General features: G+C 35.5%; 1 protein-coding gene across 2 annotated transcripts; it reads left to right on the plus strand.

Moving 5' to 3' along the window:
* Positions 1 to 5,789: 5,789 nt before the first annotated feature.
* LOC136801028 (delta-1-pyrroline-5-carboxylate synthase-like) lies at positions 5,790 to 17,052 on the plus strand. 2 transcript variants are annotated; one of them, XR_010845791.1, is made up of 14 exons: positions 5,790 to 6,060; positions 6,281 to 6,421; positions 8,004 to 8,102; positions 8,532 to 8,684; positions 9,023 to 9,043; positions 9,241 to 9,459; positions 9,760 to 9,928; positions 10,286 to 10,650; positions 10,788 to 10,931; positions 11,511 to 11,706; positions 12,216 to 12,337; positions 13,136 to 13,322; positions 13,894 to 14,306; positions 14,390 to 14,816. XR_010845791.1 is itself a non-coding variant. In XM_067057660.1 (14 exons), the coding sequence occupies exons 1-14, from the start codon at positions 5,806 to 5,808 to the stop codon at positions 16,890 to 16,892; spliced, it is 2,337 nt and encodes a 778-aa protein (XP_066913761.1). In that variant the 5' UTR covers positions 5,790 to 5,805; the 3' UTR covers positions 16,893 to 17,052. The 2 variants fall into 2 exon arrangements, 1 of the variants encoding a protein (XP_066913761.1); XM_067057660.1 differs by lacking the exon at positions 14,390 to 14,816 and adding an exon at positions 16,723 to 17,052 and having other exon boundaries at positions 13,894 to 13,989.
* The last annotated feature ends 10,614 nt before the right edge of the window (positions 17,053 to 27,666 follow it).

The raw sequence follows: 27,666 nt of genomic DNA on the forward strand, positions 1-27,666 counted from the left end.
ATCTAGCCCCGTATGTATGGTATAGACTTCGTCTCCAATCTTCTCAAAAATCAACAATAGATCCCTTGATCCGAAGTGGGCAATTCTTGTTTATGCACCAATATTCAGTCTTCTTATGAAGGTGCATGCAGTCGCCACATGCAAGTTTTCATGTAAAGTTTTCTTGCCTGAGAAGCTCCTCTTTGCAGTCAGATCTGGCAACATGAAACTAAAACTGGCAACTGACAGAGTGCTAATCTCCCACAATCTCATACAGATGACAGATACAGACTAGGAAGAAAGATCAACTCCAAAAATGTAAGCCAAAATTGATTTTTTCCATAAAGTTTCCTCCTCCTGGTGCTGGCACCTGACACGACCTGACTGATACCAGAGCCAGACCCGATCAATCGAACTTGTCGAACCAATCGAACAATCGAACTAATCGAACCCCATAGTACGATTAAAATTCGATTAAAAAAAATCAATCAAACCTAATCGAACACTCACAATTTTTGAAGCAATAGCAGTTTGATTAGTTCGGTCAGTAAAAAGTTCGATTAGTTCGATGATATTAAATCCTCATTTCTTCCCTCGCTTGCAAAAACTTTGTCCTGGCATGCGATTAATATTTCGCTGGCTATTTGGAGCTGGCCCGAGAATTCAGGCCGTGTTCGGGCCACGCACGGGCCACACTCGGGCCAATTTTTGAAAAACATGAATTAAACAGGCGTGTAATTTCAGGGGACTGAATTTTTTTAACATTTTCTTTGAGAAAAACTTGGTTTCTCTTAATTATATTTTAAATATATGAATGTCGTAAATTCATATAAATATTAAATGTCTTATTTGGTATGAAAACATAGTTATAAATATACTCAGGGTGGAAATATTTGCTAGTAAACTGGTCCTGGATTTAAACTGAAGCGTGTCCACGCATTGAGTTTAAAGCCCGAAGAGCTAGAGTTCAATTTCTAACCTTTCTCAGGCAAGAAAAAGTGAAGCCTTAAAAAATGCGCCGCATTTTTGACGACAGATTGAATCTAGCAATTCCTTTGTTTATGATTGATATTTTTTTCGAAATTTAGCGGTAAATTTTAGTTTCAACCTGTCATTTGTGTAAAAACCAGGCAAGCCGCTCAAGGCCGCGCAACTTTGGTAGGATTTGTTGGCTTCAAATCCTACCAAAGAGATTGACTTCTAGCCCTTCGGGCTTATACTTCATTGTGTCCACGGGAAGCTCGTAAAGTTTTTTTGAGCGATATAAATAAAACAGACAAATCTTATTTTGTACTATTTTGTTTGACTGGACTCAATTTAAATATGGAATCTTCTGACATGGCCCATGTCATGTTCAGGCCAAAAGAATTGATAGGGTCTCTCGGCCCAAACATAGCCCGAAGAGGGCCGAGAATTCTCGGGCCATGTCGAGGGTCGTTGGCGGAGCAGCACAAACTTGTCGAACAAAATTGGTTTATCGAACTGATCGAACCGAGACCCATTGATCGAATTTAATCGAACACTCACAATCTTTCAAAAAATCTTAGAGTTCGATTAATTTTTTTAATCGTTCGATGGAGTTCGATTAGTTCGATTGTTCGATTGGTTCAACAAGTTCGATTGATCAGGTCTGGCTGAAAGAACAAGTCTGTTTATCAAAATTAACCAGCACATTTTTTATCTTCCTCCTTCTTCTTCTTCTTCTGAACTTAACAAAGAAGCTGAAAACAAAGCCCTAGTCACATTCAGTCAACTACCTGCTGAACAAATAATAGATGATGAAGATACAGATCCGGACTCAACGACTGTCAAGATCATGAAAAATGTTTTGCGTAAGCCAATAAATATCGAATTCAAAAGCATCAAGAGAAGGCCTGCTCTTTTAGCAAAAGTAAAATTTTTGATGGAAAGCAAGCATAGCAACAAAAACACGACAAAATGAACTGTTATTTTAATTATTTTACTTACTGCGAGTACTACAGTTTTAGCTGAAATTAAACCTATGGAAAGTAATGATTTTATTTCACAGGTCCCAATTACATTTTATCCAAAGAATCGAAGTTTTTACAGTTATTTGAAACTCTTCAGAACAGATATGCACGACATCCCTCTTCTAATTTCGACACCCTCTTAAGAGATGAGAATAATAAGAAGGTTGGAATCACTGATAGACTAATGATTTCTTCTTCTCTGATTGCTTAGCAGAAGTATAGTTTCCATCAGCGATTCGGACTTTCCTATTATTCCCAACTCTGAAGAAGGGTGTAGAAACTGGAATAGAGATCTCAACATTAGACCAACTCACTAGAATGTCAAATAATAAAATAGAGAACATCTGCCATGTGATTTGAGGAAGAAAAAACATGCATGTAAAAAAACTAAAAAGGGGACAGAAGAACTTCTGTTCGAAAGTTGAAAAGCCCCCCTCCCCCTTGAAAGATTTTGTAGTACCTTTTTGAAATCCCTCCACTGTATTTCCATTTTTCCTTTGCCCCCCCCCTTTGGAAAATTTTTTGAAAAAAATCCCCCAGCAGAAAGGGGGAGAGGAATGTTCTTCTCATATTTTTGATGATGTATCCTTTTGAGGATAGAAAACGTGACCATGCTGATTCTAACCGATTAAATTAAATTACCATGATGCATCCGTTCTCGTTGTAAAATGAGAAAATGAGAAAATCATTGTCAAGTTTTGAAATATTTATAATTCAGACAGTCAAGGAAATCCCTCAAGTGCAGTAGTAATTTTTACTGCAATTGCGGTATGAACATTGCTTTTACATTTTCATATACTGCAATTGCAGTTTATACAAGAAACAAAATTCATGATTCCAGAAGAAAACAGGCAATTTTGGTACATAATTGATCATATCTTTTTAACGCACAGGATGAATTAATTTTTCTGTAGATCAGATTCTTTTAATTAAGACAACCTTTCTTCTCGTATGATTTTTTACAGTTGATGTTTGTTTACTCAGGTGAGTTAAGGAAAGTCCAAAACCTATTTCCCAATTTTTCCACCGCTTCCCATTGTTCCTTAACTCTCGTATATAGCTCAAAAGAAGCGTATTAATGAGAGGATTTCGGAAAGTGCTGGGCCGAAAATTTTAATTAAGCCAATCTCAAGATATTGACCAAAAACTGATTTTGACATTAGGAAATACGTCGAAAGAACACGTCATAAGTAAGATTCAAATGACGTCATTATTGAAAACAGCGATAACTTCAAGTCTATTAATGCAATCAACACCAAATTTTGACTGGAGACGTTGATTGTTGATTTTGAAATAATGCATTAAAAATATTTGAAATTTTTTGATGACGTCATCATTATTTGACGTATTTTAGTTTTTACCGACAGTAAATGACGTCATCTAAAAATTTTGAAAATTTCTCAACAAATATTTTAGAATCACTAATCTACGTCTCCAGTCAAAATTTGGTGTTGATTGCATTAATAGACTTGAAGTTATTGCTGTTTTCAATAATGACGTCATTTGAATCTTACTTATGACGTGTTTTTTCGACGTATTTCCTAACGTCAAAATCAGTTTTTGGTCAATATCTTGAGATTGGCTTAATTTAAATTTTCGGCCCAGCACTTTCCAAAATCCTCTCATTAATACGCTTCTTTTGAGCTATATACAAGAGTTAAGGAACAATGGCATAAGCCTATGTAGGCTAACCACAAATGAAAACTACCACAATTATTGAGTGTCAGAAGCGTTTGGTTTGGCCTAAGTAGTGCTTAAATAGAATAGTTGGAATAGTGTTTCAAGTAACCAAGAAATTAGATAAGAAAGTTACTAAGGAACAAAGTTAAAGTAAAGAAGAAATTAGAGAAGAAAGTTATAGAGGAATAGTGTTTCAAGTAACCAAGAAATTAGATAAGAAAGTTACTGAGGAACAAAGTTAAAGTAACAAAGGAATTAGAGAAGATAGTTCAGAGGAATAAAGTTAAAGTAACAAAGAGATTAGAAAAGAAAGTTACAGAGGAATAGTGTTTCGAGTAATTAAGAAATTAGAGAAGTAGACCAGCGGCTGAAGTAGTGTTAACTGTGTCACTTCCTAGGGTACTCCTTGGTATTGTCTGTTTACTTTTGATGTCTAGACAGTGTAGGTGGAACTTTGATATTCCAGGATTATGATTTTACCAGCTTTTTAGCAATTTTTGCCTTGCTAACCCAAATCTCGCAAAATACATCTTTTGGTCAATGGCTTTTTTCTGACATTCTTTCTTTGAAGAATATCGATCACTTTCGTTTTCCCCTTGAGAACGTGAAAAAAAAATTATTTGCTCGCGTTCTCGCACGGTGGAATAAAGATGAGGCGGTAATCTTGTGCTGAGGACACTACATAGTTTCCGCCTTATTTTGCACTCACGATAGCAGACCCCCCTTTCTTAAGTGGAGATGACACCTTCCGAAGAAGGGGATCAGAAATTTTCATGAAAAAGGGGGGGATAGCAAGGAAGGTGGGATAGTTTAAGAAAGGGGGCTTACATATATATTGTAGATTATTTATAAGCTCTGTTATAAATTTGGTCTTCATGAAAGGAAATTTTCTATTAAAATAGTCTCAGTCAAAAAGAAGGAAGTTTATTATTTTGCTTTCTCTCTCTAAAGATATTTCACATATATTTGTTAGCTATTTTTGTCCGAAATCAATGGGGGATAGGCATTTTTAAAGGTTTGGGGATTTTCTTTTCGTCTGCCAAGAAGGGGGGGGGGGTCATTTAGGATGGGGGATCAGACCCCTTTCCACACTATGGACAGAATGATCCAATGTAATCTAAAATAAATCATGACATGCCACAACTTATTGAGTAAGCTAAACTTTGGCTGGTTATTTTTGGACCTACATGGAGGTGACAGTATGACAGTAACCAAAAAGTGACAGAGCTAGATTTTTGAGATAAATATTTTTTTGGGTAAATTTGGTTTCTTGGACTTTGTGTGAAATGGCTTCATTAGTTTTTTTCTGTTTTTTAGCATAAAGACTAAGAATTATGTGGCTGAAGCTGTTTTTCCTAGAAAATTTTTGTTGTCTTTACAGATTTTCTTTTTTTGGGGGGAAATCCCATTTGATTGTTGACCAGTGACAGATAATGAATAATCGTTTAGATCAAGTGATTTGTGATATATGTGTTTTACAGACATGTGTTTTATATGACATTAAGTCATTGATTAATGAAAAATCAACTTATGCTCAAATTATATATCATGATTTCGTTGTACGCCTACTAACAAAATGGACCTATTTTCATATCACAATTGGAAAGTGCTCTGGACTTGTTTTATATACTTTTTTAGTCTTAGTTCTATAGTTGCCATTTTCTTCCTATTTTCTTATTACATCAATTTTCAGGTCGGTTCAAATTTCCAAAACAAAGTTTTGTTACATGCACTCAACCTTATACGCATATGCATAACCACTTTTTATTAAGTGCATTGTCAGTACTCTAAAGTACTGTTTAAAACTTTTGATATAAAAACGATAGAAAAAAAGGATCTGACAACAAATTTGAAATGAGGCTCAAATATTCCCAACTGTGTCAAGAAGGGATTTTTTAAAGTTTAAGTTACCTTGCCAAAACCTCTCATGTTTGCAAGTAGCCACAAAACTTCTACCTTGATCAGTGAGGGTAAATTGACGTTCAGGTAACCCAAGATAACCAGAGAGATCGAAATATTTTTGAAGCTCTCACTGACAATTTACTGAGTAGAAAATGTTCTTAGATTTAAAGTTTTCTAGGCTAAGGTAAAATCAGATTTTTTCCGTTCAATACAATAATACATTTTCATTTCAGACAACACAATACAAATAAATATGCTCCGCTCATTTTCACAAAACATGATTATTAGTAATCTAAATAAGATGAAAGCCTCACACAGGCATATTTCATGTCTACCCATTCTGCGTGCTAAGTTAGACATTAGCCCATTGAAGAAAGCGTCCATGCCAATGTTCAGAGATCAACTCAAAAATTGCAATCGCATTGTTGTGAAGATGGGATCAGCCGTCATAACCAGAGAAGATGAGACTGGTGTGGCTCTTGGTCGACTTGCTGCTATAGTAGAGCAAGTAAGTACTATCTGAGTATTTTTATATGTATTTACTTCATGCTTTTGTGCAATAACAATTTCTATGGATGTAAACCATTATAAGTAGTTGAAACAATGCTTCAACTACTATAACTTCTTTTAAAAAGCAAATAAACTTTGGTTTAAACAAAAGCAGAATGCTAACACGAATTTTAGAAAATATATTTAGCTATAATATGATTTACTACTGATTTCTTCAGGTATCAGAACTGCAGAATGTTGGCAAAGAAATGATGATCATTACAAGTGGAGCTGTTGCATTTGGAAGACAAACACTTCGAAACGAACTTTCTATGCAACAGACAATGAGAGATTCCCTTAAATTCAACACAAGACGAATGGTAATTTTTATCATTATAAATTATATTATATTGTTTATTTTAAAGGGGAATTAACGTTTCAAAATTGTCAACAAATAAATTACAGATTCAAATAGAGCTCATTGAGACAATTTCAAATATATATGGTTTATAGGGCTTTACTCTTCAACATCCGGAATAAGAGTTGTTTGAAAATTCCCTTGCGTTGCTATGGATACGAAAAATGTGACGTAGCATACGCCCTGTGTTTCTCTTTTTTTATAAGGGAAGAGTGGTGAATGATGATTTAAAATGCAGTTTTTGAGTTTCTTTTTACCGTTAGAAAGTTCACTGCACCTTTGGAATACTAACTAGACTCTCCTAGTATTATTTCTTCAACGTTTTGCTATAACTACTCTAAAAAAGATTAATTTCTTATGTTTTTTTATCTCTTTTACAACCAAATAGAGTGTAACAGTAAGAATATTTGGAGCACATGTGGCGTCACAAAATCAACAGAGGGGGAGTTTTTCTCCATTGTAGAGTCAAAATTGTGAGAAATTAAAGATTGAATAACTCAATGAATAAAAGACATTATGAAGTGGTTCTTTTTTTGTTCGATCACATTTTTCTTCCTCTTTAATGTTTCGAAAAAAAATCTCAGGGTTAATTCCAAACGTTAATTCCCCTTTAAATTCTTAAAAAGGCAGTATACGTAGGGGGGGATGTTAGGACTAATTTTTTAAGCCCATTTGTCAAAAGTTGCCATTGGGTATAAAAAGAAGAAAAATTCATGTAAAAACCCTGTGGAACTTTTTTCAAGGTTGCCACGGGTAGGATGCCACTGCCGCTCCGCCAGCAAAATCGAAATTTCAAAAAATTTTTAAAACATAGCGAAGTGACCCCTCATTTGAAAGGTATTTTCATGCTGATTAAGAAAATTAATATTGTAAGGGTGAAAGACACTCTCACAAGAAGCAACTTAAGAAAAACGATCAAAAAATTGCGTTTTTAGCAAAATCCTCAAAATTTTGCCAACTGTTGGAAATTACTTTTTGTGACAGTGTTATTCAACCTCATTATATTGATTTTCTTAACCAGCATGAAAATACCTTTCAAATGAGGGGTCACTTCACTATGTTTTGAAAATTTTTGAAATTTCGATTTTGCTGGCGGAGCCACGGTGGCACCCTGCCCGTGGCAACCTTGAAAAGGGTACCACAGGGTTTTAACATAATTTTTTCTTCTTTTTATACCCAAAGGCAACTTTTGACAAATGGGCTAAGAATTTATGCCATTTTTGCAAAATAACATCCCCCCCTAAGTATAGAGGAAAAGCGGAGCCTGTTGTTTTCTCGACTCTTTAGTTCTTTCAGTACTTCTTTTGTATTTGAAATACTTCCGATTTTGAGAATGCTAAAGTTTTTTTTTATTTCCTTGGTATACTTTATTTAATTAAATGACGCATTTGTTTAGTATGTATTTTATCCAGGAAATTAATATGTGAAATGATGCTGAAATGATTAAGTATATCACCACCTGCCACTAGTTTTAAATATATTTTACATCAATCAAATACTTGCTTTTTGGAAGTTTGATGTTTCTTATGTTATTCTTCTTTTAGGGGTTTATTGATTCAAGAGCATGTGCTGCAGTTGGTCAAGGTGGCCTCTTATCCTTGTATGAAGAAATGTTCAATCAGTATGGTTTGACTGTTGCCCAGGTTTTTATTTTAAAATTATGATTAAAAATTATGTTCTGTGCATATGTTTGTTATTTCAAAAGATGACTTTTTTAATAAAAGGAGGGTGCATTTTTTCTGGTTTTCAAGGCTCATTTCTTTAGTTAATAATTTAGTTTAGAGCGGAACACTTTAGATATTTCCCTTATAAAATTATTGTGTTTGTAAACTGTTTAGATACAAATTAAGACATTAATGAATTTACAGTTTAAACTAGGATGAACATCTTTTAGCAAGAATAAAAACACTTAAAGTCTACTTGCAAGTCACCAGTTACTAACAGGAAGAATGGACGTACAAGAAGTTGATTCTTTCATAGTAGGGAATGAGTATTTTTTCTTGGGATCTGGTTTTAACATCATACAATACTCACATCAAGCACAAAAACTATGTGTGATTTTATTTCTCCAGGTTTTGCTCACCAAGCCAGACTTGCAGAACAATGGCAGCCGTGCGAATTTACGTGCGACAATGGAAGAATTGATTCGAATGAATTGTGTACCCATCATTAATGCTAATGATGCTGTTGTGCCTCCCCTTGGTCCTGAAGTTGACTTAGCTGGGGTAACTATTGTTTTTTGAGATAAGCTCGTTTGTTTTTAGTACAAAGTTTACTTTTGGGATACCTAGATTTGACGGGATATGTAGATGGCTGAAATTATACTAAGGAAGTTGTTGTTTTCTATTTAGGTTTTCTCTCGCCCTCCCCCACAAAAATAGTCATTGATAATGGTAACCTCCAAAGTTATAGTGTAGTTTTATTTTCAATCAAAATGAATTCTTGACCCAGACTGAACAGTTTTCTGTGTTTTTATAGAATTGTAAAGTATTTATTTCTATGTATTCATTCAGGTTAATCTTAATTCTTTAAACTAAAGTATTTATGTCTGTTGTTCTTTTAGATGACACCTTGGACTAAATCCGTAAGTTTCAAATTGTTGTTTACTATATGTTTTACAGGATTCCCATAGTGCAGTTAGATAATTGCGTCAACATCATCGCAATTTAAACAGGGTTCTTAAAAAGAGCTATTCATTATGCAAACGTTCGTTCGCTCGTTCGTTTACTTCACACTTACTGTAAAGGTTATCGTTTTATGTATCCAATCATTCATTTTTAGACACTTGCTTTGAAAGATAATGATAGTTTAGCTGCATTACTAGCAGTGGAGATGAATGCTGACTTATTGGTCATCCTATCTGACGTTGATGGAATCTATACAGCTCCACCAAAAGAAGAGCATTCCCGACTGTTAAGTATCTTCAGACCAAGTGACAAGAACCTGGTTCGCTTTGGCGCATCTGATTCTAAAGTTGGAACTGGTGGAATGGAATCAAAGGTTTAGTTATCATTGCTCAGTTGCCTTACAATCCAAGTGTTATAGGTTTGATTCTCGGTCACCACCAACTCTGCGTATAAGTAGCTTAGATTAGTTAATTTGATCTAGGTAGGAAGTTTCTGGTAGTTGAGAGTAGATTTAGCGCTCTACCTCAGCATTCAGAAAAGTGGATAGACTACCCTATCTCTAGCTCAGAGGACAGCCGGCTTGGATTTCTATAAACTAAACGGAAGATGGGAAGGACCAGGGGGATGGTAGCACTAACTGTATATGTGATGTTTATTTGTTGTCTTTTATTAGGTGAACGCATCTTTGTATGCATTAGAAGGTGGTACTTCAGTCGTCATTGCTAACGGTCAATTCAAAGAAATTAACACTGTCAATGACATTGTCAACGGGAAGAAGATTGGTACCTTTTTCACTTACGCTGAACGAGATATAGTTCCTATTGAAGATCAAGCTGTCAGAGGTAAATACAAATTCCTTTACTCATCATCATTCAGCAACGGTCGTGATAATGGATTCGGACCTTTCACGTCAAGAATCGTGGTTGCAAGATCACAAATACTCTTGCCCGGTGTACTTTTTTACTAAGTCAATAAAAGATAACTTACTTGATCTTCCAGCTCTTTGTTTTGACTTCCAACTGCTTCCAAAGTAAAAGGAGGTATTGCCCTCTCAGCGCGTACGAAATTTATGACCAGCAAACTGTACTGCTGGTTATCTATGGTTGAAGAAGAGATTATTTACAGCTAATACATAATAAAACTTTTCTCAAATCAATCAACTATATAATATGAAATGTTAATTCTTCTCATTCTAACAGCTCGAGCTGGTAGCAAAGCTTTGGCGAATCTGACACCGAACGAACGTGCTCAGATCATCCAACAGTTAGCTGAACTTATCCAAGAGAATCACCATGAGATTCTCACTGCAAACCAAAAAGACATGGAAGCCGCCAGACGTGACGGTACCATGGCTGCTTCTTTGATCTCTAGGCTAGCTTTGACCCCACAAAAACTGAATGTACTTACCGAAGGTTTAAGACAGATTGCTGAATCATCAAAAAATATTCTTGGACGTCCCATACGGGCAACACGTGTTGGAGATGGGTTGGATTTGCACCAGATTACAGTTCCCATCGGTGTATTGCTGGTTATCTTTGAATCTAGACCTGACTGTCTTCCACAAGTAAGACTATTTTATTTGTTGCATCTGTTTTGTTCGAATCCCAAGTAAGTCAAAAAGATTTGGAGATTTTACTCAGAACCATAAAATCCAAGAAAATCCCTTTCAATATCAGGCAATATTTGACATATTGTTTTCAGGTTGCCGCACTCTCAATTGCCAGTGGCAATGGTTTACTGTTGAAAGGTGGCAAAGAAGCGAAGCACAGTAACGAATTTCTACAAACACTGGTGGAGAAAGCATTATCACTTCATGGTGTGAATTGCAGTGGTGCTATTACTTTGGTACGATTTGAACAATTGTCACAGAAAAAAATCCACAGTGACATTTTTGGTAAATTCACGGTGATAAGCTAAAAAGTCTTCTACGATTTGGTGCTTGCCACTGATAATTTAATCAAAAGCTCACAGTACTTTTTTTTTAGTTTTCCTAGTGAGTTTTGTCGATTCTATCAGCTATTTATCATTCCTTGATGGCTTCCATCTATAATATGAAAACGATACTTGAATACACGGGAATAAGATTGTTCTTTTTATTATTGTACATTGTTTACAATTTAAACACAAACTTTATTATGTTCGTGTAGTTAACATAAATTCATAGGCTAACCATAACATGAAGCACTTTTTTCTAAAGGGAGGAGGTAGCCGTATTTAGGGAGGAGAAGACAATTTGCTTGTTTTACTTTGATAATATCTAATAGTATACTCATGATTTTCACTTCGTAGATTTATTGGGGAGGGTTCTTCAGATATTGAAAAACTTGAATCAAAAGGACCGTTTGAAACTCAATCCTTAAAAATTGACCTAAGGGGATTTGTCGACCCCTCTAGAAACTATGATGCTTTTCAAATTTTAAACAGGTTGATTCAAAAGATGAAGTCTCTGATTTGCTACGAATGAAAGAACATATTGACCTTGTTATCCCTCGTGGTTCAAGTGAAATGATTGCCAACATTAAAGAACAAAGTAAAGACATTCCAGTGCTCGGTCATGCCGAAGGAATCTGTCATGTTTTCGTTGACCGAGATGCGGATATGGAAACTGCTGTCAGAGTCGGTTAGATTTTTGTTTAAAAATTGCGTTCAAAATAATTATGTTCTCTTGTTCCTAACGGATTTCTGTCTCATTAAAAGCTACAAAGAAGCATTTCTGCCTCAAAACTCAGAGAAATTCAATACAATATTGAGGAATTGGGACTATCTATTCGGAAAAATTTATTTTCTGTCTTAGAAGAAAAATTCTAGTTTGACCATTGAATATTACGCGTTGAGAATTTTTTAATCAGTGGATATAATGCTGGTGCGAATTGAAAATAGCCCATTTTTCAGGGAGTGGAGACTCAAAATCCAGTGGGATATTTCAAAAATAGATTCTTATCCATTTGATTGAGAGTTTAGTGTATTTTTCAATGATGGGCACATTCGATGGTACCTTCTCTCTTGGGACGGTTTTCCTGTGGGTGGGTAATTTCAGATGAGATGAGTTCTATGTACTTTAACCTAAAATATTGAAACTGTACAATGATTTTAAAAAGTACCTTCAATATTACTTCCCTTCTTGTTTAGTGATCGATTCTAAATGCAACTATCCTGCAGCCTGCAACGCCATGGAAACGTTATTGGTGGACAAGACGTTATTCGGAACTACGGCTTTTGATGAATTACTCCAAGCTCTTAAAAATAACAACGTAAGAAGCGAGCTCATAGCGTCAGCCCCCTGCTAGTTGGGGGTGGTTAAACCCTCCAAAAAGCCCAAATAAGGTGGGGGCTGAAGATTTTTGAAATATTTGGGGGGCCTAATGTATTCGGGGAGGAAATCTCATTTAACGTGGGGACTGTATACTTCATCTAAATGGTTGGCCTCAATTACTCAAATTAAAGCTCATGAAAAGTTTTTATAACCCTTTTTTTGTGGAACAAACTTTTAAAAATGTCAAGGGTAAACCCAGCGGGGGGGGGGTGATTTTTGCCTAGGACCTAAACCTAGGCTGACGTTCTGGAGCTATATTGGATAAATATTTTGCCTGTACTTTCCAATCTCTTACAGTAATTATGCTACTAATTTTTTTTATTATAATGGTAGTATTAGCCTAACTAAGCTTAGCTAACAAAATAAGACACACAGCGTACATGACTGTAAAAATAGGCCAATCTCATATGATGTCAGTGACACTTTAAGGTTTTAGTTTTACATATGTGTGGCTGTTTCATGTCAGACACATATCTTATATATCAGGCCAGTGTATCCAATTGTTATAATGTGTTCGACTTCGTGCTAAATAAAAGAAAAAAGTTTCCCTTTCCTCTTTCTAACCAGCTCCATATCCGCTTGTCAGTTCAATGTGAAAAAGCTTGTCAATTGAAATTAATAAACAATATCCTTCTTATCGGAAACAAAACCTTTAATGAGTTAAGGCATACCCAATTTTGATTTTTATGTGACATTTCCACCTCACTCTCACAGTCTCATTTTTGTATGTCATCAGGTGAAAGCCCATGCTGGGCCACGTCTATCACGTGAGCTACCTTTCGGTCCAGTTCCCGCCCATTCATTACGTAAGGAATATTCAGACATGGAATGTGCTATAGAGCTGGTGGAAAACGTGGATGACGCTATCAAACATATTGAGAATCACGGAAGCTCACACACTGATTCAATTATCACCGAGAACGGTAATTTCCACCAACCAGATTCTTTATTTATTTACTGGTCAGTAACAGACGTTAACTGCGTAATAAAAATAATCTTGTGCAAGATTATTAAAAAAATCGCCCTTGTCATTGGATAATTTTCGGAAAATCTTTTTACACGGTATCTTGTAGCCTGTACCAAACTCTTCGTCGCTGACATGATAAGGTGATTTATGACATTTAGTTTTTCAAAGTATAAAAAGTTGTCTGTGAGCGTTGTTGTACAGGCTAAGAAAAGAGATCTGTTGGAGAGTTGTTTTCAATAAATTACCCCCGGACTCCTTAAATTTTGACGGTTGCTTAACAACTGATATTGATTGACCCTCTAGATACCGAAAAATTACTTAATAGCAGTAATAGTAATATTTGGTATGAAACATATACAGAGTTTCAAGCAGAGTTTTTTTTTGAAGAATGACGATTCATAATATCTCCAAGCAGAAATGATTGAAGCCAAAAAGAGCGATCTGAGAACACTATATAGACTGGCCCTAAGTGCCAAGGGCTGATTACCGTTGATTTTACTAAGGGATAATTATTCTTACATTTCCAGAGGCCACTGCATCCAAGTTCTTGAAGAACGTTGACAGCGCGTGTGTATTTCACAATGCGAGCACCAGGTTCGCTGATGGATATCGCTTTGGACTTGGTATGAATCTATTCTCTGTGTTTTCTTAGACGTTACTCTTCTTTGAGATGAATCAAAATCAATCGGGTCTTTTTTCAGAGACAAAAGTAACGACAATCGCATGTTTTTGAGGACGTTGCAGTTACTGTAACGATTAGGAACAACCCGCAGTTCTGATCTGAGTAGGGTAAAAGTGCGGATTTACCTGTCGTCCTCAGTCAGTAAGGATATAGGCAAATCAAAAACTAACCTTAGAAAACACATCGGGTATCGCATTTCATCTTACAGAAGTGAAAATGTTCGCGATCACAAATCAAACAATGCCGTTGAAGTATCTTGTATACTTTGTAAACGAGGGCCGCAATTATTGTATGCATTTCGGAGAAAAGTGTGTTGTGAAAAAAGAATATCGCAACGACAGAGTGTATCTTTTTGTAGATCGCTTTTGAAGAACTAAGAGTGACTAGTAACAATTCTGCTGATAACTTGAAATTAACAACCTCAAATACCTGTTTTTGCATGCTGAAATTTTCTTAACGTATTTAATTCGGGTGACAGTTTTAGCATGCATTATTGATAATTGGCTGCTAAGTCGTGACTTACTTAACTCGTCATTTATTAGTAAGTAATTATCTTTTCAATAATTAACTATTCGCATATTATTACCTTTCTAATGATAGTATTTCCCTGTAACGGTTAATTTTCGTTTTCAAATTTTCACGAATAATCTCAAATGCGCGAGCCTTTGGCTAAAATATGTGTTGGGGTTAGCCTTCACTCTCCAGAAATATCGGAGACAGACCAGCATCGGGGTTACATTACATTAGTTTACTGAAATTAAAGTTTAAAAAATTGACTATGAAACATGCTTTTATCGAAAACAAAGTATAGACGCGAGTTTATCTATTTTGGAACAGTATAATAAGTGCATTAGAGGGTGTGAAAGGAAGACATATACCAGAAGAAGTTAAAGACTTTAAGTAAAAAGTGCAATCAATAAACATCATCGTTAATATATCGGGCCAAGCAATCAACAGTATATTTAGAACGCGAAGAAGAGAATTGTGAAATAAAGAATAACAAGGTATTATCAGTTAATTGATTTTTCAACATTTCTGGTGCATTATGAATGAAAAATAACACAAATGACTTTTAAGTGAAGTTTAATCATACAAAGGGCCGTAATGATTATCTTAAACATATGGAGATTTTCTTTGAGCTCACACTAAAAATGTTCGGTCAATAACTCTGACACACGTTTTCATTATAATATAGTTTCCCTTTAAGGGGGGGGGTTCAAGGGGTACTGAATACCGAAAAACCGGCATTTTTTCCTGGATACCGAAATACCGGACACAATTAACTCCAAATACCGTCACCGAAAATTTTTACATTTCATTTTGGGCTTATTTCGCGAGGAAAGGTATTTCAACTGCAAGAATTGTTGATGTAATAAGGAGTAGGGATACCCTGTTGAAAATTTCATTTTCAACTGTTATTAGCTGAGTATATCAGACGAACGATCTAATTTCCAAGTGCAAATAGCTACTGCACCACGCTACTGTTTGGGAGCTATATATATAGTCTAGAAGTATAAAACCTTCAACTACTCAAAATGGAAACAATAAAGACAAAAACCCCACCCACAAAACAAAAAGACAATACAAATACAACAAAAATCTAGAATGAACATTCACAGAAAATCAATCAGGTTGGAGTAGAAAAGGAAAATATGATGACATAGAAATCCGTCAATGTAAAACTAGTGATCTAAAATGACTTTAAGGAAGAAAGTAACTCAATATGAGTCAAAAAATATTTCAAGAAAACACATTATCTGTTCCTCAGTTTTCGACCTACACAGGATTTCGGCCTTTTACGAAAATATCCTCCTATATGATGGAAATAGGGTTGTGTAGGTAGGCCAAGCAGTGTTAATTAAACACCACCACAGATAAAAGATAGTATATGTATATATACTATATACTATATAAAAGTACTACTATATAAAAGATGTATATATATATACATGGGTGTAGTTTTCTAAAATTTAAGAAAGTCTAGCGCCGCAGGCGATTTTTGGAAGTCTCTTTATGAAGAAAACAGTTCGGAAAGATTTTAAAGTTACCGAAATACCGAAGTTTTACGAGTAAATACCGAAATACCGAAGCATTTTTAGGCAATTTACCGTCACCGGCAGCATTTCAAATACCGAAATACCGTACTTTTTTTTCTTAAAATACCGAAAAACCGGACAGAAAAAAGGCCGATACCTTGTCACCGTAAACCTTGAACCCCCCCCCCCCTTTGAAGGAGAACCCCTCCCATTCTTTCAAAGAGTCTAACCCTACTCCTTAGCATTATTTTACACTTCGACACCCAATAAACTAGCGGGCTGGAATGAACAGACGAGCTTAAATAAGCGAATGGAGCAGAGGGGGTTGGCAAAACATTCAATAAACAGGGAAGGGATTAGTCTTGGATGATGGGAATGGATATTGTTCTCCTTAAAACCTAAAATAAGATAAATTGAAAGTAAGATCAGACCATCTAAAGAAAGCGAAGGAATTTTGTTTGACAGCTGAAGATATTTTTCCAACTAATGAAGTAGAGTTCCTAATAAGTTCATCAATAATACGATGTTGATGATAAAGTTGGTCGAAAAGTTATTTTTATTGGTCTTTATGAAAGCTGTTAAGCCATTGTCACCTTGTTTAGCATTGAACTAGATAACATCTTAACGCTTTCTTGTAGGTGCTGAAGTGGGAATAAGTACAACAAAAATTCACGCCCGTGGACCAGTGGGTGTTGAAGGACTTCTAACCACCAAGTGGGTGCTCAAAGGTCATGGACATTGTGTGACTGACTTTGGGGAAGGTGGACAATACCAATACATACATCAAGAACTCGATACTGGTGCATGAGGATGTGGGATACCATAGCAGTGACGGATTGTGATCAGTTGGGATCAGGATTTAACAAAGTTTTAAACGATGTGAAAAGCGACATTGAAAATTTACAGTAGCGTTTTTATAAAAACAAAATGACAACACGAAATACTTAAAAATGACATTGAAGATATTTAAATAAAAAGGAGAAAATGACAAATATATTATTTAGAATGACAGGTACACAAATGACAATTGAAGCAAAATATTTATGGGGAGTGAAATTTTTAGATTTTTTAGTTCGTTAGGTTTTTTTTTATTTAACTTTGTTTTATTTAATCATATCGGATAATCATAAGGGACCTAGGGACGCACAATAAAGGTGCGCTTGACAATTTTTTTTAACAACTCTTAAAAATTTTATTTAACCTTTACCACTTTTTGTAAAAATGACAGTTTATTTTTCATATTTTGATTATAAGATTTTTCTGGATTTGCTTTCTAAAAATGTTAAAAAAAGGATTTTCCTCTAAATGACACGTAGTCTCTGCCTTAGAGTAAAAAAATGCAAAACGCATTTGTCAATTTTCAAAATTTTAAGTTCCGGTTAAAAAAAAGTGGGGAGAACATTTGCGATAAATAATTTCTGTATTGTTTCACCATTATAACTAAACTGTAGCCAAAAATTACCTTTACTAGAAAAGGCAGAATTCATTTTAGAAAACCTTGGTTTTGATTTCACGTATCAGAGGCTAAGGCAGAGGCCCCTTGAGGTAATTTTTATGGGAAATATCACTAAAAACAGCTAAAAATGACTTTCCTATCATCAACCAGCATGAAAGCAATAGAAATAACATAGTATATACACTTTGAAACTCTTTGCAGCCTTATCAGAAGCCTTAACTTGGGTTTCGGTGACGGTCGATGACACGGTCGATGACGGCCGACAAGCCTCCAGTCCTCACCCTTAATGTACCGTCATACTAATGAATAAGGAGGCAGAAACTTACCTCAAACACTGACTAAACTAAAAACAAGCAATACATAACATTTCCAACCAATAAAACAAACCATTTTCCACTAAATAAACATAAAAAGTTAGTTACAGCAGTCAATGAGCTCATAATTTCCAAAAGAATATTTTGCCTGATTTTCCAGTTTGTTTTGACAGTTAAAATCGAAAGTAGGTGGTTTCAAACTATTGAAAATAGTTTGTTTACATTTTCTCTCCGTCATATAAGACATTTCCCGGGATTTAAAGGCGTCTTTAAGGCGGTAGGGCGGCTTTTCTTAACACCCCATGAAAAACGTATATTTACGGCCTCGGCTATATATTAGAACGTAAATTTACGGCCTCGGCGTGGTAAAGGTTAAACACTTTTGTAACAATTTTTTCATATTTTTTATCCGATGGTTAGAAAAATAATACAAGTAGAATAGACATTAAAAAGTAAAATTATCTGTTTTCATTTTCATCGGCTATAATTACAATCCCGGAGAAAAGTTTTAGGACAAGAAAATGTTCGATTTTTACCCAATTCAATGTTGTTGTATTTCGATTTAAAGAGGGCACCTGCAGAAGGTAGGTCTACTCTTCGTTCACTCAACATTAATTTCACAGACTGGACGTGACCCTATTTACTGAGAAAAAAATGGCTAAAGACTTAGTTTAGAGTGGGAATGTGTCGAGGTATTAACCCTTTCAGTCCCACGATAGTACCACTTGGCGGCCTTTGACGGACTATATCGAACAGATTTTGGGACTGAAGGGTAAAAAATGTCTTCTTTATATAAAATCTCCAGCGAGTTATTCGAGTAGTTAATCGAATGGGAATTTGTATCCAATCAGATTTCTATTAAAACAACGATTTTCGCTTTATACCGTATATGGCCCCTGAAATGTAGGTTAAATCTAAAATCCCAAGCGAGACGTTAGCAATAAATTTCCGTTTAAAGTGAAACTGTAGGTCAAAATAATTTTGCCTTTGATAGCAACATAGTTTCATTGCTTCGTTAAAGGCGAGCATATATTTACCGAATTTGTTTGCAATCAAGCTCTTATTGCACATTATTTTATTTTTTTTGGAATCTCAGATCTTGAAATTCTGGTCCATGGCCATATTCAAACAACTCTTTATTTCACTGGCGATATTCATTGAAAACATGGATTTCTAGCAGTTTCGGGTATCGAGTATTCAATTTTTGAACAAAACGCTCAGTTTTACCCAAATGCGTTATTTGAAGTCAAAACACATGTTTGGCCAAGTGCAAAAATAATTAATCTCCATGTGTCATTTTTCACCATGGTGTATTATTATGATTTCAAAATTTTGCGCTTATTTATCAATTAAAGATCGCGAAATATAGCGGATGCTATGCATAACGATTATAGATTTTTAATAGCATTTTACGACCTTTCACGTTCAAGACATGCCCGAAATTTTTAATTACGATGAAATATCAAAAACCTCAAAAAGGCAATGTGGAAGAGTATTTTTGAAATTACCTTTTGACCACAATGGAATTTTGAGTATGAAATAATCTATCAAGCCTTATAATGCTTTTTATCAATAATGATGGAAGTTTACCGGTGGGCCATTTCAAAATATATTCAAAACACTAACGGCCCGAGCCGATGGTTACGCACGGAATCTATTTCCAGATCGTATATTTATCACAGGGTTTTAAAGAAATACTCCATTAAAGCGTTTTAATACTCTGTTCTTTGTAAACCGAGGCAGCTCCAAAACAACAATTTGATGCTATTTGACTAGGTTAGGGATTTCTAGGCTAGCTAAGGATGCCCTGATTGATTACCGTGTAACAAAATTTGAAAAAAAATTGACGGTTTTTCTTCTACTTGATGTATATGATATAGTATATGAGTGTTAAAATTCGTGGTATGCGCGTTTTGGTTGGCATTTGTTGAGTTTGTGGGAACTAAGTTGCGTGTGGCGGAAGTATGTTTTGACTGAACGGAACCTTTTAACGAATGTTAAATTCGTGAAGTTAAACAGACATTAAAAGATAGCCGTGCTTTTTGATATCAACCTTTAATAGCTACTTAACATACATCGTTAGAATAGATTAAAGGAGCTTTAAACGACTCATTATTGCTGTTTTAAATCTTTTTTAAGACCTATTCTTCTTAATGTGATTAAAAAATTTGTCAATCATATTTCGTCAAGGAGTCTTATTCGTTAATTGTACGAGGAACTAAAAATATAAGTAGACCTTTCAAAACTTTGAAATCTCCTCTTAGTACCATTTTTCGTATTTAAATTTAAGTGACGTATAGAATTCTCGGGCACAATTTAGACGGGAGTTTGAAATAAACGGAATGTGTCGAAATCTTTCACAAAATCTAATAGCTGATGGGAGAGTTCGAATTAAAAAGCCCTATGGTACACTGTATGGGGCTGGAACTTACTTTCTGGAAATCTTTGGTAGCGCTGAATCCCGGAAGTAGAGAAGAGCACTTGATAAGGTCGCCATTTTGAAAATTTTCACTTCCGCTTTTAGAAACTTCTAACCAAACAAAACAGAAACTAAAACAACAGAATTTTTCCCGGTGAAAACCTATGAAAGGATGTACCAGCGTCTCTATCGAGAGCTATCGACGAAAGGGCCAGTTATAAAGGGTTTTTTGAAAACAGTAACTTTACAGCGCGCCTAAGATATTTGAAAGAAAAGTTTACATACAGGTAATTGAAAAATGACAACAAAGAGATAATAGAGAAAGCGGAAATCTTCTACACTTTAATTGCATTAGCTTTCCGTTTCTATATCCTGCCTAACAGAGCATGAATTTCCGTAATTCATTGTAATTCTTTGCTATTTTTAACATGTCATTTTACGCAATATGCCATAAGCTTTTCGTCGCTAATAATTTTACCAGTGTGACAAAAACACTATTTGGCGTATTTTTGAAGAAGTTTTCGCCTCGAATTGCTGTTGTATCTCTCTTCATTGAAGAATCGTAATTGCTTAGAATTCTCTTTTGTCAAGCTGTACATGGCTAACCAACCATCAAAATGTTATGTACGTGTGTTCTTTTAATGCAATTTGTATATACATTGTGTCCGAAAAAAAGCCAAACTGAATTCATTTTAACTTTTCTGACCTAATTACTCTATATTTTTTTCAAAGACGTTTCTAATCTTATCTCCATCATTTTAAACAAGTGAGATAACGAGTTTTGAGGATTTATATGAAACTTTTTACCGGACACTGTATAGTGTATAGTGTATAATAGCTTTGTTTTAATTTTATTTGTGTAGAAGTTCACTTTCTCTGCTCCATGGTTGAAGCCAGTATAAGAGAGGAATATTTTTATGCGTGGAAGGTTATGTCAGGAGGGAAGAGAAACGGTGCATACGTGGAGGGCGGTTGTGGCGTGATGGAGAAATCATTGTGGGTGACCAGGCAGAATATGGAGCGTGACATATAAGAACTTGTTGTTTTTTTATAAGTATTTAAACAGCTTTAAATAGAGGCAACTAAAAAGCCTTCTTCGTACCTTGTCAGCCCTTGATATTATTAGCATCCCTGCTGCCTGGACGCCCTGTCAAAACAGCACTGGAGAGCAGATGTGCATAACAGCATATAACAGGTATTCAATCTATTAGATTCCACCCTTTTGTGGCAACACCAAAGCTGACAAATTCTCTTGTCTGTGATTTCTTGTTCCGCCTATCTAAAGGGCGGTCACCAACACGCCATTAGAAAATAGACAATTCCTATCATCAGATCCGATAGAATTCTTTTTTAGCTTATAGATTTTTGTATAAAACTGATCGTGTTAAAATCCATTGTTTATGTTCGAAAGAAAGCCGCTTATGCTGACCAACTGTTTTGGGACTTTAAAGAAACATTGAAATAATATTATTCTGTTGGTTTTTCTTTCCTTAATTTTTAAGAATGTAAAGATTTTTTCGAGTTAAAATTCTACACCATAATTCTGTTTACGCACGATTTGTATATCTTTAGTTTTTCCCTTTTTTTGAAAAGAAAGTCACTGAATCTCAAGGACAGTTGCTGGATTGAAAATTCTCGAATTCTGCTTATTTTCTGAAAGTTTCAGGGATTTGAGAGAATGGGATATTTTAGGAGGATTTAGTTCTAATTAGTTCTATGTTTGCAATCATTTGTTTTCAGTATATCAATTACCGTGAGTATCACAGCGCACGAATATTATATGCACTGTGATGACAAATCGTGATCCTTTTCCTCAACGCGCATTCGGCAAGAATAATAGTAACCATGGCAATCATCCAGGTTCTTGGTACCAATCACAAAATAAGCAAAGTGGAAAATATTCTATGAAAGAGAGCTAGCGATTTCGAAACACAGTGTACAGGTTTTTCTATTGAATCGATTAAAGTAACGTCAGAGGATTGGAAATTTAAACCTGTTTGTATCTAGTATTTTACAGACCTGCCCAAAATTGCCCTTAATACCTAAACCAGCCCTTTACTGTATCTAAGAATTGGAATATGCTATTTGCTAAACTTTTGACAAGTGTTAGGTATTTTAGGTATTCATGATACAAGCTTACAACCAAAATTTCAGCAAAATCAGACAAGCGGTTATATGCTGAAAGTGAGCATTTTAGGTAAAAAACAGACAAGTCTGTAAAATACGCACGCACACCCACGCACGTGACCGAACTGAAATTTTACACACTGTCAAGCTTAACCTTTCAAAGCCGCTAACTTTTTTGAAAAAGGCCAAAAAGTTCATCATTTTTTTCTGGAAATTTATTCTTTCAAAGGCAATTTCTCGACCAGGACAAACGATTCAGGTATCAACTTTGGTATCGTTAAAAAGCTTTCTCTCAGCTACAAAAATAGCAGATTTTTTTTCTCTGAATCTCAAGTGGTCAGGAGTTATGACCAAAAGACTGTGTATCGGTAAAATGACATTTTCAAAACGTATATATACGTCTTTCGCCTCCTAAGGGTTAAGTAGTCAATAAGTTCCGGTAGGATCAACGTGTATTTTACAGACCGGTCTGCGAAGTACCAAAATATACTCATGAAAGCAATTTTATTCCGTCACTAGTCTCTTTAAGTTTCTTGTTTTTACAAACCTTAGCAGCCTTCAGAAACAAATTTCAGTCAAACTGAAACGAACCAATCGGTCGATACGTGATATGTGGGACACGCGGCTGAATCGAAAATTTCTTGGGATTTTAAGGGGCCCTCGAGAAACCCCTAAAGATGCCTCCCCTAGTAACAAAGTAGGAAGATGCTCGAATGGGTAAATGGCTGAATAATTACTCACTTATAAGTCGGAGAAAGGGTTTCTTTTAAAGCAAACTCATTTCACAGAAAGGTCATGGTATGTATCAATTTTAGAGTGAATCAAGTTTGCAAATGTTAAAATACAACCAAAATTTTCACGAAAACTTGTCAATCACCAATCAACTTTGCAAATTGATTTGTCTAAAGTTCTCGAAATGATTTTATCCCTGGCATGTGATCAAAAAACATGGATAGGTTTCTTCATGGGATTAGGGGAAAACGTTTCCGTGTACAAAATAAACTTGAGGTAAACAAAAAGAAAGACTATCAAAACATTATTATTTGCAACCATGCCAAATGCTAGGGTTTTTGTGAACGTACCCGTTACTTTGATGGAAGGCGAGATAAACAACCGTACTGCAGGGGGTAGAATTCATAGAAGCAGCGAATCCTTTGTAATTGTATTTTCTACTTGCTCAAAACAACAGTATGAAAGATCAGCAGATTAGTACGAGATCGAAATCATATTATCGACGTTAATTACTCTACCACATACAAAGTAATTAGGTTAACAGCGGGAAAGTGATTAACGCTCACTAAGTTAATCAATGAGACACATGGGGTTTATTTTTATTACCTTTCTTTTTTTGATTTTGATTTTTAATCTTGTTAGTTCTTCTAAGGTTGATATCTACTTAGGACTTAATGTGATTATTTTTTTGATGTGATTAACAACGTGGAGCTTGATTTAAAACGTATGATAATTAATCTTTCGATTTGATTTTGACAATTTTTTAGGGTAATTATTAGTTTTACGTAATTAAAGATTTGAATTTCAATATATTGGTCGTTTTAGTTGCATTCGACATAAAAGATCAGTTATCTGTTCCATCCTGCAAGAAGTATGGTGTTTGACTGAAACTGTGTAGACGAATCCCTAAAGTTATTGCTGAGGCATGCGAGAAAATGTCGCTACAAAAAGAAAAGTTCGATTCTGATTCTAAGAACACTTTTTCCCATAATTCAGCGGGGTGGTTCGACCGTGTGTTTATAAAAATATATGGTGATCGTGTGTATATGAATAAAACATTGATACGCACGGTCGTCGGTTGATTTCAAATGGAAGCTTATCTTTGATGAGCCTCTAAATCAGCAATCAATTTAATGAAAGTGGTCATTTCAAAAAAGGATAATTTGATAGCAATTAAGGTATGTGTATTTTTTCTATTGTTGTGAAAAGAAGCAATGATTGCTTAAGAAGTTTTTAATTTAGCAGTGCGTTGAAATACGGGTGTGGTCAGACCAATAATGTCGATAGTTCTAAATCTTTCATTGAAAATATTGAGCAACATTGAAGAATAGAATGTTTCAACTTTGGGTTTGTTGTTGGACAATGACTAGATATGAATACTACTATTGTATTTTTTTGGAAAAATTAGAAATTAGAAAGCACGCAATTAAATTACACAGTCGACTCTTAATCGTCGTCACCGAATGAATGGGAAATTCCTTTTTTTTCGAATTACAGAGAGAGAGAGATTCGAGTTAAAGTAAGTATTTTACCAAGCGTAAGTAAAGTTCAACAAGGGGATCGGTTTCCAGTTAAGGGCTCGAGGGTTGATTGTCAATGAAACGGCTTTAGATATTTGGTGTCTTTGAGTGACACCTGAAGCTAATTCCATTGTCAAACTTTGGTTTTTTTTTCAAACTTTTGTTTTTTTTCTTTATGCATTAAGCATTTCTTTTCTCTTTTTACAACTTTTTTCGGAATTATATTTTTCTGTTTTATTTTTTGGCTTGGAGAGCATTATGAGCAAATTTCTTATGTCATGTTGTTTGATGGTTGTTGATCGGAGTTTGTCATGGGGGTAAGTCTTAGTCAGTACAGAGCATGCATCGGATTTTTCAATATTTTACGCCTTAAATATCATAAGCTTAATCCCTCCTGTAGCTTTTTCATCTTACAAAATTTCCTTTTTACACTCATATTTTTATGCCTTATTTTGTCCGGAGATATTGAGGTTAACCCTGGGCCGGAGAGGGAAACCACGCTAAGCATTTGTCATTGGAACCTGAATAGCGTCTGGGTTGAAGATTCTATGGGAGATTTTATTAAGATTAAACAACTTTCTGCATTTCTAAGCATTCATAAATTCGACATTGTCTGTTTGGGTGAAACTTTTCTGAATTCTGAGATAAAAGATAACGATCCTAGGCTGGTTATTGATAATTATGAGATCAAAAGATGCGACCATCCCTCTAATAATAAGAGAGGTGGTGTTTGTATATATTATCGAGATCATCTAGGTCTCGATGTGAAACCACAACTCACTACTTTGGACGAATGTCTTGTAGCTGAGATGAAAAAACCGGTGCGAACCGGTTTTTTTTCTTTGCGTCTGTTACCGTTCCCCCAGTCAGACTTCTGATGAATTCGATATTTTTTCTCGCAAATGGGAGGAGACTATAATAAATATCCAAAATTTTTCTCCTACTGCTACAATCTTTCTTGGGGATTTCAATGTCAAGAATTCTGACTGGTGGAGCGGTGATGTCACCAATCCTGGAGGTAGAGAAATTCAAAATCTAGCTACCCAGCATGGTCTGAAACAATTAATTGATGGGCCTACTCATCTCCTTGATAATTCAACTTCTTGCATTGATCTAATTTTTTCATCAGCAGATCATTTGATTCTGGATACTGGTGTCCTCCCATCTTTGCACCCTAAGTGTCATCACCAGATAACCTTTTGCAAGCTAAACTTTAAAATCCCCTTCGCTCCATCTTATGAACGAAAGGTTTGGGACTTCTCCAGAGCAGATCCCGTTCTAATACGAAGGGCGGTAGACATGGTTGACTGGGATAGGTGTTTTGAGGGTACTGATATGGATGGCCGGGTCTCCCTCTTGACTGAAACCATCATTAATATTATGTCAAACTTTGTGCCTAATAAAGTCATAACCATCAGGAATAAGGATGCGGTATGGATGACGGCTGAGATAAAGAGAGCCCTACTTGTAAAATCGAAAGTTTATGAGCGGTATGTAAAAAATGGGAGGAGGAAAGAAGACCTCAAAAACCTTCAAGAACATCAATCTAGGTGTAGAAGGGCTGTCAGGGATGCTAAAGATTCTTATTTTTCCCGCTTAGCAAATAACCTTAATGACCCAAACTTGGGTTCAAAGAAATACTGGTCTATTCTAAATCAATTTCTTCATAGGAGGAAGTCGCCAAGAATTCCACCTGTTCGAGATTCCAGCAATAATCTTATTGCTGACGTCGCTACAAAAACAAATATATTTAATCAGTTCTTTGCTAATCAGTGCTCTCTCATAGACACTGATAGTGTTTTACCGCAACAAAAATATGTAACTAATCTTAGAATAAACAATATCGCTCTTGATGAAGCCAAAATCTTAGCCCTCATTCGCGCACTTACGACTAACAAAGCGCATGGTTGGGATGACATCTCCATACAGATGATTAAAATCTGTGACGAATCCTTGGTTAAACCTCTTATGAAGATCTATCAATATTCTTTAGATTTTTGCATTTTTCCATCAAACTGGAAAAGAGCAAATGTTGTTCCTGTGTACAAAAACAAAGGGGACAAGAGCGTGGTAAAAAATTATAGACCAGTGTCTCTTCTGCCTATTTTTGGAAAAATCTTTGAAAAATGCATCTTTGACTCCGTCTACACCTATTTCGAAAACAACAATCTTTTCACAAATTCCCAGTCTGGTTTCCGCAAGGGTGACTCTTGCGTGTCTCAGCTGTTATCCATAACACACAACATCCTGAATGGTTTTGATGTTGATCCACCCCTAGATACTCGTGGAGTGTTCCTTGATATTTCCAAAGCTTTTGACAGAGTTTGGCACGATGGTTTAATTTTCAAACTTAAGTCATATGGTGTTTCTGGCTCCCTTCTTTTATTAATCCAGAATTTTCTACACGGGAGACGGCAGCGGGTTGTTCTTGATGGTCAAGCTTCTGATTGGACGGAAGTCTTGGCAGGTGTACCTCAGGGATCTATTCTCGGACCCCTCTTTTTTTTGATTTACATTAATGACCTCCCTGAAGGAATCATTTCCATGATCAAAATTTTTGCTGATGACTCATCCTTGTTTTCGCTTATCCTAGACCATATTCGCTGTTCTCAAGAACTGAACAGTGACATGCAGAAGATAAGTGAGTGGGCTCATCAATGGAAAATGTCCTTCAACCCTGATCCTTCTAAACAGGCAGTTGAAGTGTACTTTACCCGGAGGTTAAATCCAGCTGACCCCCCAGAAATTATTTTCAATAATGCAGCCATTGCAGTTCAGGATCATCAAAAACATCTTGGTCTCATACTTGATCAAAAGCTGGCCTTTGATCGTCACCTTGATGAAAAAATAAAAAAAGCTAATCAAGGTATTGGTCTTATTCGCAGACTTCGTAAGTTTCTACCCAGGGAATCTCTTGTCACTATATACAAAACCTATGTTAGACCACACCTAGATTATGGAGATATCGTATATGATCGTCCTGGTAATTCTACATTTTCTGAAAAACTCGAGTC

Source organism: Clytia hemisphaerica, unplaced genomic scaffold (assembly GCF_902728285.1).
Source record: "Clytia hemisphaerica strain Z4C2 unplaced genomic scaffold, Clytia hemisphaerica genome assembly, whole genome shotgun sequence".
Taxonomy (NCBI): domain Eukaryota; kingdom Metazoa; phylum Cnidaria; class Hydrozoa; order Leptothecata; family Clytiidae; genus Clytia; species Clytia hemisphaerica.